The sequence below is a fragment of the Nannospalax galili genome, unplaced genomic scaffold, assembly GCF_000622305.1.
Source record: "Nannospalax galili isolate Female #2095 unplaced genomic scaffold, S.galili_v1.0 scaffold161, whole genome shotgun sequence".
Lineage (NCBI taxonomy): Eukaryota > Metazoa > Chordata > Mammalia > Rodentia > Spalacidae > Nannospalax > Nannospalax galili.
Window position 1 is genome coordinate 4,373,859 of NW_008348586.1, and position 13,720 is coordinate 4,387,578.

General features: G+C 39.2%; 1 protein-coding gene across 4 annotated transcripts in view; it reads left to right on the forward strand.

Annotated features, from left to right (window-relative positions):
* Slk (STE20 like kinase) overlaps positions 1-13,720 on the forward strand; it is a 65,353-nt gene that overhangs the window by 26,817 nt on the left and 24,816 nt on the right. For all 4 annotated transcript variants that reach the window (XM_017801236.2, XM_008845699.3, XM_017801237.2 and 1 more), the window contains exons 4-9: positions 74-223; positions 5,071-5,143; positions 5,282-5,476; positions 6,199-6,280; positions 8,741-8,869; positions 9,495-10,865. In XM_017801236.2, the coding sequence (XP_017656725.1) occupies positions 74-223; positions 5,071-5,143; positions 5,282-5,476; positions 6,199-6,280; positions 8,741-8,869; positions 9,495-10,865 (2,000 nt within the window). The remainder of the gene's footprint in view (positions 1-73; positions 224-5,070; positions 5,144-5,281; positions 5,477-6,198; positions 6,281-8,740; positions 8,870-9,494; positions 10,866-13,720) is intronic.

A 13,720-nucleotide genomic window follows, 5' to 3' on the forward strand; every position in this document is an offset into this window, starting at 1 on the left:
CTGGAAAATCTATAGCTAGCCCTATGTTTATATTAAAATGCATATATTTGTATTTTTCACTTTCTCCTTATAGAACTTGAGAGACCATTAACTGAGTCCCAAATACAAGTAGTTTGCAAGCAGACTTTAGAGGCATTGAATTACCTACATGATAATAAAATCATCCACAGAGATCTAAAAGCTGGCAATATTCTTTTTACCTTAGAGGGAGACATTAAATTGGGTAAGTTATTTATTTAAATATGTAACATTTGGATTTGTACTCTGAGATTTAGTCCTGCATGTAGTGAGTTGATACTATTTTGTGCCTGCTCAAATATGTGAAACATGGGGAATTACTCCATCCTGGCTTCATAAACACGTCATATTTGGATAAATATTCATCAGTTCTCAGAATATGTACCTAGTATAAAGATACTCAGAAAGAAAGTAAAAGAGGGCAAATCTTCATTTTCAAAAGGACAAAATTTTTTTTTTTTTTTTTTTTTTTTTTTTTTTTAAAAAAAAAAAAAAAAAAAAAAGAGGACGATAAATCTTTCACTGTGATATATCAAAATAACTTGAACTCACAGAGATCTGCCTGCCTCTGCCTCCCAAGTGCTGGGACTACAGACGTGCGCCACCACGCCCAGTTTACAAACTTTTTTTTAAAGGTTCTTTTCCTTTTTATTTTCTTTTAACAGAGCATAGGGTGGGGTTTATTTACAGAGAAGTGAGTGCCCCCCATTTACGGCTGCACTGGAAAGACCATACTCAAATAGAGATCCTGTGACCCAATAGCTGCAGAAAGTGATGAGAGAGGTTCCTCCTGGTGTTCTTGGCTTGTGTATCCTTAGCCCCTCCCCCCTCAAGTCCTTGATGAGCATGGGAAGGAGGTGTGACTGTAGTGGTGGCATAGTGGTCAGAGGACACTTCCAGTTAACACTCCATCCCATCCTCTGGCTCTTACATTCTTTCTGCCAACCTCTTCCACAAAAGTCCCTGAGCCTTGGAGGGGGTGGTAGGTGTGGGATGATCTTCCTCCTATTGTGGCAAGGCACTGAACTTTTGAGTCTCTGCATCATCAGTTTTCCATGGGCTGTTGGCCTATTTCGGTGGGATTCCATCTGCTAGAAAAACAAAGCAAGAATCAAGAACATCTAAACAGAGACTGCTGTACTAACTTAACCTATGGGTGTCAACACTAATGCTTGGACAGTACTTTAGCAGGTACATCACGTCCATCTAACAAAACAATTGTAGTGGCTTCCCCACTGGGGCCTATATCCTCCCCTGCCACAGGGAGGTGTCCTGGTCTACAGTACCAGATGTGTGTTCCACCCCTAGGAGCAGGCATTATATCCAATTGAACATTTACTGGTTGTACATACACTAGGTGCTCCACTGTTACACTAGCAGGAACATCTTGTTTGGTGTGTTGATAGTGCAACACTTGGGGTCTGTTGTTGAGCAGAATTATAGGGAACGATTCTCTCCCAGTCATCTGCATATCATCTTTTGGCACCATAAAAGCCACCCATCCAGTGGCAGGGAGTTTCCAGCTTAGTCCAAGCTTGATTTCTCCCTCTCCTGCACTCACATCATGCAGTGTCTTCATCAATAGGGTCTCTCCGTCCACTTCTGGTGTATACCCAACATGATTGGCAATGGCCTCAAGAGGACAAACTTTTAAAAGACTAGTTAAGATTTTCCCTTAAAGTTCTTGCATATAGTTAGCACTTGTAAATGTTTTACAGTATAATACTGTGAACTCAATTTTAGCATTTCTTTTTTGAGACAGGATCCCCCTGTAGCCCCAGCTGGCCTGGACTTGCTATGGAGACCAGGCTGGCCTTGATCTCACAGAGATCTACCTGCCTCTGTCTCCCAAGTGCTGGGATTAAAGGTGTGTGCCACCATGCCTGGCAATTTTATCATTATTTCTGCAACTTAAGTCCAATAGGTTTCTTTGTTCTACAGTTTTGTTTATACTGCTCCTACCACCCCCCGCATGTCCCCCAATACTGGAGACCAAACCCAGGGCCTTTCACTCCTTAAGCAAGCACTGTATCACTGAGCTAAATCTCCAACCCAGTTTTATACTCTATTTTACTAATGTGATACTTTGATTAAACAAACAAATGACCTTAGGTTTAAAAGAAAATTAAGTGTAAGACAAGCATTTAATTTTTTGTGTGTGCTTGTTTTGCCTGTATGTATGTAAGTGCATTGATGCGTGCAATGAGGCCAGAAGAAAGCATTGGATCCCCTGGAACTGGAGTTACTGATGGTGGTTAGCCTCCATGTGTGTGCAGGGAACTGAACCCAGGTCCTCTGCAAGAGCAGCCAATGCTTTAAACTATTGAACCATCCCTCCAGCCCCTTAATCCCTTAATTTTGTTTTTTGTACTGAAGGAGTACATAATGAATTTTGTAAGAATAACTATATACAGATTTTTAGATTGGGGGTTAGTTAAGTTTATATATATATATATATATATGTATATATATATATATACACACACACACATACAAATGGAAGGTAGAGCCTTCTAAGTTTTTCTAAGGTAGAAAATTATTTTAAAAATGTAACAGTGAGGGGCTGGAGAGATGGCTCAGTGGGTTAAGAGCACTGACTGGTCTTGCAGAGGACCGGGGTTCGATTCCCAGCACCCACATGGCAGCTACTAACCATCCTTAATTCCAGTTCCAGGGGAATCCAAAGCCCTCTTCTGACCTCTGCGCCATTGCATGACACGGGTATACTCACATACATGCAGTCAATACACTCACACACATAAAATAAAAATAATAAAAAAAATTTTTTAAATGTAGCAGTGAAGTCTAAATTTATATATTTTGGAAAGATGTTAAAATGATAAAACATTCAGAAATATGTCAAGTCCAGTGATTGTAACCATTTTACTTTACTTTGTCATGCTATCTAAATGGGATATATTAAATTTTATCCTTTTTGTTCTACCATAACCAGATAGAGAAATCATAAGAAAAGCGATATATTTGGACAAGAGCTTTGAACTCACCACATAGATGAAGAAATCAGACTTCTTCAGGCCCCCCACAGGTTCTTCTACCTGCTGGTCTGATTTCAGTAACCACTTTCCCGTTCTCACACTTTGTCCTGACTTTTATCATCATCACTTGTTTCTGTTTCTTTATATCTTGTTCATCTCATGGTTTTCCCTAAAGTTTAAATTTTCCCACATATAAATATTATTTTCTCTTTAAGTCTGTAGTTTATGAATTTTCCCCTCCATTCCTTTTTTCACATGGTGGTGTGCATTCTCATAGAATCAGTATTATACTCCCAAGGGAGCAAATTTGATTCTTTGGAGTTAAAAATAAACAGATATTCCAATGGCTTGTGACCTCTCCCCAAAGTCCACAGCATGCACACAGTGTATATGTGGCATTAACACTAGCAATAGGATGATTAGGAAAAATTTAATTAAAAACACTCCTTAAGGAGGTAGGAATGAAAGAAAGGTGGACTCATGGGATCTGGGCCATGAGACCAGAAGCTTTCCCTTTAGCTGCATTTTGCTGATTGTGGTATGGTCAGGATTTCAGTAAGCTTCTTTCTGCATTTCCATCAGTTAGCAGATGAAGCTAAGGCTTAATGAAGGTTGGCAAGTCTCAGGTTCGATCCCTTGGTAAGACTAGGTTTGCTTTTTTTTTTTTTTTTTTAATCAACAGGCATGCCACCTACTTTTGCTCTATTTTTTATTCCTTTTTGTTTTTGTTCTTTCTTTTCAGTTGGTATTGAACCCAGGGCTTCGAACGTGCTAGGCAAGTGCTTTACAGCAGAGCACCATCCCCAGGCTGATTTATTCTTGATACCCAGATTTCTTCTTTGATTGTGGTTGCAAAATGCATTGTGTTTTTTGTTATTTTTGATAATTCTGTAATCAACTATTTCATTCTTTTCATTTATTACTATGAATTAAGAAATTAATTTTATAAAAGGAGACCTCTATTTGGCTGCTTTGAACTATAGTTCATTATAGAAAAAAGCAGAAACATGCTTTACTCCTTTTGTTTAGTCTTCAGTGAGTTGGTTCTGAGTTTTAAGTGAAAAGGTTGGGTTACCCAACTGACAAAGTTGTAATGCTGCTGTTCTTTATAATGTTAAGTCAGAAAACATAAAACTTCCAATTTTTTGCTTTATAATTTTTAAAACATTTGTTTTGAAATAGTCTTGCTCTGTTGCCTAGAGTGATCTCAAACTCCCAATCCTGCCTCAGGCTCTCATTTATTGGAATTATAGGTACATACCACCATGCTTACCTTCTTTGTAATGTAATTTTTGAGGAAGCTGGTAAGATATAATGCTGTCACACTAAAGGTTGCTTTGCTATAATGTCTGTTTTTCACATAGTAGAAAAGCCCATTGATTTAGTTTCAACTTGCCACACCAGTTGGCATTTGTTTTGAAGTGTGTTGTACTGTTTAAAGTTACTATTTTTGTTTTCATTTCTGAAGAATTTATCATATGAAGACCTATGTAGATGGTGATATCAGTGTATTTGTGATAGAAAACTTAGCATTATTTTTGAAAGGTAGAAATAGGAGAGTTAAGATTAGAATGGCAGGGGCTGGAGAGATGGCTAATTGATAAAGTACCTTCTGGGCAAATACAAGGACCTGATTTTGGATCCCCAGAAACCATGCAAAAAACTGAGTATGGTGGTGTATGTCTGAAGCCCTAGCTGGGGAGGTGGATAGAGACTGGGGATCCCTGAAGCCCACTGGTCAGCTAGTTTTGGACAAATTGGTAAGCTTCAGATTCAGTGAAAGATGTCTCAAAAAAAAAATGGTGAAAAGTAATAGAGGCAGACACCTGATATTGACCTCTGGCCTCTACAAGCTGCATGCACACATGAACACATGTATACACCACATGATACACACAATTAAAAAACAGAATGGCAGAGAAATTTATTGTGCTTAGCCTTTAATAAGTAAGGCCTTACTTAAGACTTGAAATGCTCTCCCCTCTCACTGCATTGAATGCAGTTTACTATGCTTAAATCCTGTCATTAATGTTATTATATGATTATTTATTTTAAGCGGATTTTGGAGTATCAGCTAAAAACACCAGGACGATTCAGAGAAGAGATTCCTTTATTGGCACACCATATTGGTAGGTATTCATTTTTTGGATTTATAGTATTATATCAGCAGTTATTACTTTTTGTCCACTGATACTTAGATTACTGACTCTGGTTTGCAATAACTTTTTAAGTTAAACATCTGAACTTTCATTTCTCTGTCTTCATAGGATGGCTCCTGAAGTAGTCATGTGTGAGACATCAAAGGACAGACCTTATGACTACAAAGCTGACGTTTGGTCCCTGGGTATTACTTTAATAGAAATGGCTGAGATAGAGCCACCTCATCATGAGTTAAATCCAATGCGAGTACTGTTAAAAATAGCAAAATCTGAGCCACCAACATTAGCACAGCCATCAAAATGGTAAACTATTTTAAACAAGCTTTTTAAGAAGCAAAACTTGGTATTCTGTTCTAGTTTTCTAAGAGTATTTAAGTTTCATATGTTGTACAAAGACTATGAATGAGAGAACTGATGTGGGTATACTTTTTAAGACTTAAGGATGGGAACTGGAGCAGCACTGAAAAACACTTGCTGCTCTTGCAAGAGGACTGGGGTTCTGTTCTGTTCACAGCCATCTATAACTCCACTTCCAGGGGCTTTTTATGCTCTTTTCTGAACTCTGTGGGTACCAGGCACACATACAGACATGCAGGCAAAACACTCATAGACATAAAATAATAATACATCTTTAAAAAAAAAGACTTGACCATGGAAACCATTATAACTAACTTTTCCCATGTGTTTGTCAATCTGAATGAGTTGAGATCTGTATGGAAGAGTGAGGCATATGTACAAGTGATGTATATTTGTGGAACTTAGTGTAATAGATTTTTTTGTGATTTTTTTTAAAAATAACCTCTGAATATGACTGCATCTCAGTAATTAACTGTGTACCTCGTCACATGTATGTGTGTAATTATAGAACACTTATTTTGTTCTCACTAATAGTTGTCATTATACTAAATCAATGCTAATCTATACTAAGCCTAATGAAATTAAGCATAATTTGTTAAGGAATTTCATTCGATTTTTATTAACAAGAAAGTAAAATAAAGTGCCATTGTTAACATTTTATTTTGAAGGTCTTCAAGTTTTAAGGACTTTCTCAAGAAATGCTTGGAAAAGAATGTGGATGCCAGGTGGACCACATCTCAACTACTGCAGGTAAGTAGGGGTAGTCATACTGTTTAGCATTCTCTTTAGCAGAGTATAGTCTCAGATTCATTCACTGTGCACCCTTTCCACTTGAGTTTCTCTTTGGAAAGTCAAATGTGTGGAATAGTATAAATGTGTTGCTGTTAGTAACAGACATTCAACTTAGAAGGCATTCCTCTGTGCTTCTTATAATTCAGTTTAATTACATTCTTTTTATGGTAATATTTCTATGGTGTCTAATGACTGTTAGCAAGTACTTTGTGGGCAGGGACCATGAGCAGGCGAATTTTGTTTTTTTGATATCTTTTATAGTAAGAGGAAGTATTCATTAAAATTTTCAAAAATTGATGTGGGGGCTGAGGAGATAGCTCAGTCAGTAAGGTGCTTGCCAGCAAGCATGGGGACCTGAGTTTCATCTCCAGAACCCATGTAAAAAAGTCAGCTATGGTGGCACATGCTTGTAATCCCAGTGCTGAGGAGGCAGAGATGGGTGTATCCCTGTGGCTTGAGGACTAGGGAGTCTAACCAAATTGGCAAGCCCCAGGCCAGTGAGAGACCCTGTGTCAGGAAAAACAAAATAAGGTGGATGGTGCTGAAGAAGAATGACACCGAGCTTGTCCTCTGGCTTCGACATGCACATGTGCACCTTCACACAAATGAACACATGTACACACACGCATATTTACATACACTTATACACACATATACAAACGTAATATTAAGGTGATTGGAGAAATTTGATTTTGCTTTAAAGTGGGGTCTCTCTTATAGTTGAGATAAAAATTTGTCAAATGCTATCATAGGTAGACAACCAGAGTAACAGATCTTAAGGCAGTTACCTGTAAGGATGTGTGCTGTGCAATGCCTGTGTTGCAGTGCTTTATGCTGACTTGTTTATCTGAGGAGGGGGTTTGGGCCAGGAAGCAGGAAAAAATTGCCTTGCAATGCTCAACAAGTTTATCCCTATGTCTCCAAAGCACACTTTCTTTTGTCCGAGTGTTTTGCCTGCAGTATGTAAGTGTACCAGTGTCATGCAATACCCAGGGAGGCCAGAAGAGGGCATCAGATCCCCTGGAACCGGAGTTATGGACGAGTCACCACTATGTGGGTTCTGGGAATGAAACCTGGTTCTCTCCAAGAGCAGCCAGTGATCTTAATCACTGAGGCATCTCTCCTGTTTCCCTAAAGCATACTTTCTAATATTTCATTGCTCCTATATTTGAAAATCTTCGGTTATAACAGTCACTGTTAAGAGTTGAGAGCACAAAGATGAATAAAATGTCTCTTATTCAATGTTAGAATCATTTTAGAAAGCGGGTTTAGGTTTATTTATAGATACTTTTAACAGAAATCTGAAGGATTTAAAAAAATTTTTTATTGAGGCTTTGATGAGATTTATGTACTTAAACGTTTTTTAAAAATTGAGTGTGTATGATTGTGTGTGTGTGTGTGTGTGTGTGTGTGTGTGTATCTGTTGGGGGGTGCTTGTGTTTCACATTGCCCATGTGGAGGTCAGAGGACAGCTTTTGAGAGTCTGTTTACTCCTCCACCATGTGAGTTCTCTAGCTCAAACACAGGTCGTCAGGCTTGGCAGCAAGTGCCTTTAGCCACTGGGCCATCTGATTGGCCTTGTGTAATTACCTTTTAAGAAGTAATGCATTAGGCGCTGGAGAGATGGCTCAGCAGTTAAGAGTCCTGACTGGTCTTGCAGAGGACCCTGGTTCAATTCCCAGCACCCACATGGTGGCTACAAACTGTTCTTAACTCCAGTTCCAGGGGAGTCCAAAGCCCTCTTCTGACCTCTGTGGCATTGCATGACACAGGTGCACTCACATACATGCAGGCATCGCACTCATATACATAAAATAAAAATAATAAAATTAAAATTTATAAAAAAGTAATACATTAATTTGAAACTTACTTTAAATTTTCATTTAAAAATAGAATGAAAATTTCAATCATACAGAAAATCACATGTATCATCTACTCAGCCATGATATGTCTTACTTTTTGGCAAATTTCCTTCAGATTATCAAAAATTAAATAAAACATTGGGGCAGTGAGTTGGTTTAGCATGTAAAGGTGCCTGCTGCCAAGCCTGACAACCTCTGCTCTGTCTCCAAGATCCACATGGTAGAAGGAGAAAACCCACTTCTTCAAGTTGTTCTCCGACGTCCACATGTGCACCATCCAGTGTGTTTACACACAGACAAACACACACACACGCACAAATAATACAATGTTATTTTAAAATAATTTAGAATACAAACACAAAACAAACAATAAAATCCAGTTGCAGGCCATCTTTACTCAATCTCTTCCCCCTTGTTTTCTTTCTAGATGTAATGTCTGAAGCTATGAATGTTTTTCATACTCATAATTCATTTTGACACATGTGTTTTATATGTTTGAAGTTTATTTTAAAAGCATTTCAGTTGTCATTGAGTGTGCTCTTTTAATGGTCAACAGCATCCCTTTGTTACTGTTGATTCCAACAAACCAGTCCGAGAACTGATTGCTGAGGCAAAGGCTGAAGTAACAGAAGAGGTTGAAGATGGCAAAGAGGAGGATGATGATGAGGAAGCAGAAAATTCTCTGGTTAGTATTGTGAAAGAAATTTCACTTAGTAGATTTTTAGAGGTGGGTTTTACAGTAGATTGCATGAGTTACCTAAGGAGTAACTGTTGGGGGTCAGTATGAAACCTTTACTTTTAGAAGTGCAGTTGTGGGGCTGGAGAAATGGATGACTCAGTAGTTAAGAGCACATACTGCTTATCTAGAGGACCCAGGTTCAGTTCCCAGCACCCAGATTGGGCTGCTCACAATGCCTGTATCTCCAAGGATCTGATGCCTCTGTCCTCTGTGGGCACTTGGACTCACATGCACACAACCCATGCACACGCATATACATAATTTAAAAAATAATAAAAATAAATCTTTACTACAAAAATGAATTTTAACAAAGAAATGAAATTGGTAGCAAAGTTCCCCTTGCTACCTGTTTTCATCAATTTATTATTGAGGGCTGTCAGTTCTTCAAATTGATTTTATGAATTCAGCAAGTTTTATGGAATACACCTATTAAGTAACACACACACACACTCTCTCTCTCTCTCTCTCTCTCTCTCTCTCTCTCTCTCTCTCTCTCTCTCTCAAATCATTGCTTGGATCATCATCTTGAGGTCATGTTTTAACACTAGCAACATATTAAAATCTTTTTTAGCCAATACCTGCAAGTAAACGTGCCTCCTCCGACCTCAGTATTGCCAGTTCTGAAGAAGATAAACTTTCACAAAATGCTTGTATTTTGGAATCTGTGTCAGAAAAATCAGAACGTAATACTTCTGAAGATAAATTTAGCAACAAAATTCTTAATGAAAAACCTACTATTGATGAGCCAGAAAAGACCGAGAAGGGTATTAATGAACATGCACAGGATGCTGATTTAAAAGCTGTGGCTGACCTCCATGATAAAACAGAGAGAATCTGTGAGAATGGGAGAGAGAAGAAGAGACCCAAGCTTGAAAATCTAGCTGACAAAGAAGACCAAGAAACTGTGGAAATTAATTCATTCGGTGAAGGAAATGAGAATACTATAATAACTTTAGAAACAAAAACTAACCATCTGAAACCTGAGGAAGAAAGGGAAGGTGAAAACCAGCAGATGTTAGAGAATAAACTTACACAATTTGAAGAAACTAAAGATTCTTGTATTCAAACAATGGATCTGATTTCTCAAGAGACAGGAGAAAAGGAGGCAGATATTCAGGCAATTGACAGTAAAGTTGGGTTTACAAAGGAAGACTCCCAAGAGAAACCAAGAAAAGAGGATAAAATGCAAAAAGTTGTAATCCCTAATACAAGCAGTGAGGTAGGAACAAGGGAGGCAGTAGATGTTACTCAGGAGGCAGTTGAAAACAGTTCTGAGGATGCTCCAAGGACTGCTGGAACGGAAGTGGTTGAAGTAACTCAGGATTTCAGAAATAAGCCCACAGAGGCCCCTGAGGTTAGTGGTGCTGAAGTGCCTCCTAGTCAAGAAATAGTTGAGAATAAGGAGGCAGATAAAAAATCTGCAGTATGTATACATGAGGAGCAATTAACTAACAACTCAGAGACCGTATTGGAGACTGTTGAGGAACCAGGGACAAATGAAATTGAGGAAGTTACAGAGCCCAGTAGCACCGAAGGAATAGAAGTGAGAAGTGTAGTGATCGATACTGATGAGAGGGATCCAGGAAGTGAAACTTGGGATGCTCAGGAAGCTGCTGCTGAGATAGCATTAGAGAAAAAAGAAATCCCACATCAGGTGCCAATCACAACAGAGCCTCAAGTTCTTGCAGCTTCACAGCCCAGTGAACCTCAGCCTGTTCCTATACCCAGTATTAATATTAACTCTGAAGATACAGAAAATAAAGGAGAAATGGGTACTTTACCAAAAACTGAAACCATCCTGCCACGAGAATCTGAAAGTCAAAAGGAAAATGACACCGATTCAGGCACTGGCTCCACTGCTGACAATAGCAGCATTGACTTGAATTTGTCCATCTCCAGCTTCCTCAGTAAAACTAAAGACAGCGGCTCCATATCATTACAAGTAAGTACATAGGTCCTTGGTTTTTTTTTTTTTTTTTTTTTTTTTTTTTTTTTTTTCATTTTGACAATTTAGAGTTTATTGATAACCTTAAAACACTCTTAAATCAGTGTAATATGAACACTGAATTCTTCTAGAATCATGAGGCAATCTAAAAGGACTGAGGAGAGAAGTTTTTGATAAAATCTTTAGCTATTTTTGTAAACCTGATATAAACAGTACAGTATAGTGACTTAGTTTCATTTTGTTTTTTTTATTGCACATATCTAGATACAGGTTTAACAAGCATCTCTAGTAGATGAAAGAACTGAGAAATAGAAAGAGTGCTGTCTTTAGAAAGCATTTTAAGATATAAACAGTACTTACATATGTCTCCTGTAGATGTCCACACTTGCTTTAGTCATAGTCATTGCTACTGCCATGAGAGCCATGGTGGGGAAGACAAACCCAGAGTACAGTCCAGCACACTCAGAGCTATTAGCATAATTCTGAAGTCTTAGTGTACTTAGGAATCACTACAGGGAGCTATGCAGAATCTTGGAAGATCACTATTTGAAGTCAGAGATAGTATATTTTTTAAATTACATTTTATTTATTATTTGGGGGTGTGTATGTTTGTGTATGGGCACACATGTGCCACAGCGAGCTTGAAGAGCTCAGAGGACAACTTGCAGGAGTTCTCTTCTTCTATCATGTGGATCTCAGGGATCAAACTCAGGTCATCATGCTTGACAGCAAGCACCTTGACTCACTGAGCTGTCCTGCCAGCTCAAAGATAGTATTTGTTTAAAAAAAAATCTCTTGAAATTCCATTACAAGGGAGCCATGAACTACCCTTTGGAAAATACTTTAATTTAGAGACCCTGGATTGTTAGGGAAAAGAAGAATGAAAAACAGTAGCAATCTAGGAAAACTGACCTTAGGGACAGGACTCCAGGGCGCAACTGACTCTAGCCTACCTATCCACCCAAAAGTATTTCATGTATTGCCTGGTTCTTCTTGCCTTTTGTCATTATTTTTATTTTACATGTATGAGTGTTTTGCCTGCATGTATGTAAGTGTACCCCATGTGTACAGTGCCTGCGGAGTCCAAAAGAGGGCATCAGATCCTTTGGAACTAGAGTTGCAGATGGTTGTTAGCTGACATGTGGGTGCTGGGAACTGAACTCCTGTCCCCTAGAAGAACAAGTGCTCTGAACTTCTGAGCCATCTCTCCACCCCTTTGTTCTTGTTGTTGTTCCTCCCCCTCCTCCTTCCCCTCTTCCTAGTCCCCTTTCTCCTCCTCTCCCTCCCCACTCTCTTCTGTTTTCTTCTTTTTTCTCCTTCTTTTCCTCTTCCCTCTTCCCTTAAATCTTTTTCTTGGCCTTCATTTACTTTGTTTCACTTACTGAAATTCTGTAATTCAGAATTCTTTCACTGACCTAATAGCCTCTGTCCTGGTTTGTTTCTTCATTGCTGTGACAAAACACTCTGACCAGTACCAACTTGGGGAGGAAAGGGTTTATTTGTCTTACATCTCTCCCAGGTCGCACGCAGTTCATCAGGGAGCCCAAGGTAGGAACTCAGGGCAGGAATCTGGAGGCAGGAGCTGGAGCACAGGCCATGGAGGAACGCTGCTTACAGGCAGCCTGCTTTCTTATGCAACACAGGCCCACCTGCCAAGGGGTGGCACCACCCACAGTGGGCTGGGCCCTCCCACATCACTCATCAAGAAGATGCCCTTCAGACATGGCCACAGGCCAGTCCAATAGAGGCAATTCCCCGATTGAGGCTCCCTCAACCCAGGTGTGTCAAGTTGACACTAAAGCTATCCAGCACAGCCTCTTAAAAACACAAGTACTTCTGTGAGAACTAGGAGAATATTAATTATAAGTACGTTAGTAGCAGCTGAGGAAGTGAGAAATATGTAGGTTTTGGATGTTTTTTAAAGCATGCCAGTGTTAGATTTTAGAGGAAATCTGGGGAAGCTGCTGTAGTTCAGGTTTGGAGAGGAACCTGAGGATCCTGGGCTCGGAGGGTGGGAAAGCAGGAGGTCACTGAAAGGTGCCAGAGGTGCACTTGAAAATAGGAATGTATTTTTAATTTTGTCTTCACTTTCCTTCCTCTGCTCCTGTTCTCTCTTCTTCTGCTGTCTCCCCTACCTTTCTTTTTCCCCCTCTTTTCCCCCTTCCTTCCTCCTTTCACACTTTCCTTTCATTCCCTCTCCCTTTGTTCCTTTCCAGAGTTTTCTATGGAGTCCTACAGTAGCCTAGCCTCAAACTCCTGATCCCCTTGCCTCTGACTTTAGTGCTGTGCTCCCTTGGGGCTTTCTAATCCTCACCCCCATCCAAAGAATCAAAATATTTATCTGCTCTCCATACTTAATCTACTTACCAAAATACATATGGGGATAGTGAGTAAGGACTTTTACTGCCAAGCTTGACAACCTGAATTCTGTCCCTGAGACTCACATAGTACAAGGAGAGAACCGACTTCTACAGACTGTCCTCTGACCTCCATACACCACATGGCACATCATGGTACATGCTACATACACACACAAATAAATAATAAAAAAATAACATTCGTGGGGCTAGAGATATGGCTCAGCAGTTAAGAAAACTGGCTGCTTTTGCAAAGGACCCAGGTTTGGATCCCAGCATCCACATGTCAGCTAACAACTATCTGTAACTCCAGTTCCAGGGTATCCGACGCCCTCTTCTGACTTCTGAGGGCATTGCACAGTATAGGTGAAGCTACATACATACAGGCAATATATTCCTACACATAAAATAAAAATAAATAAATAAAATATAAAAAATACATTGTGTTTTACAATGTGTTTTTATTTGGAATATTATATTTCCATCATTTCTACT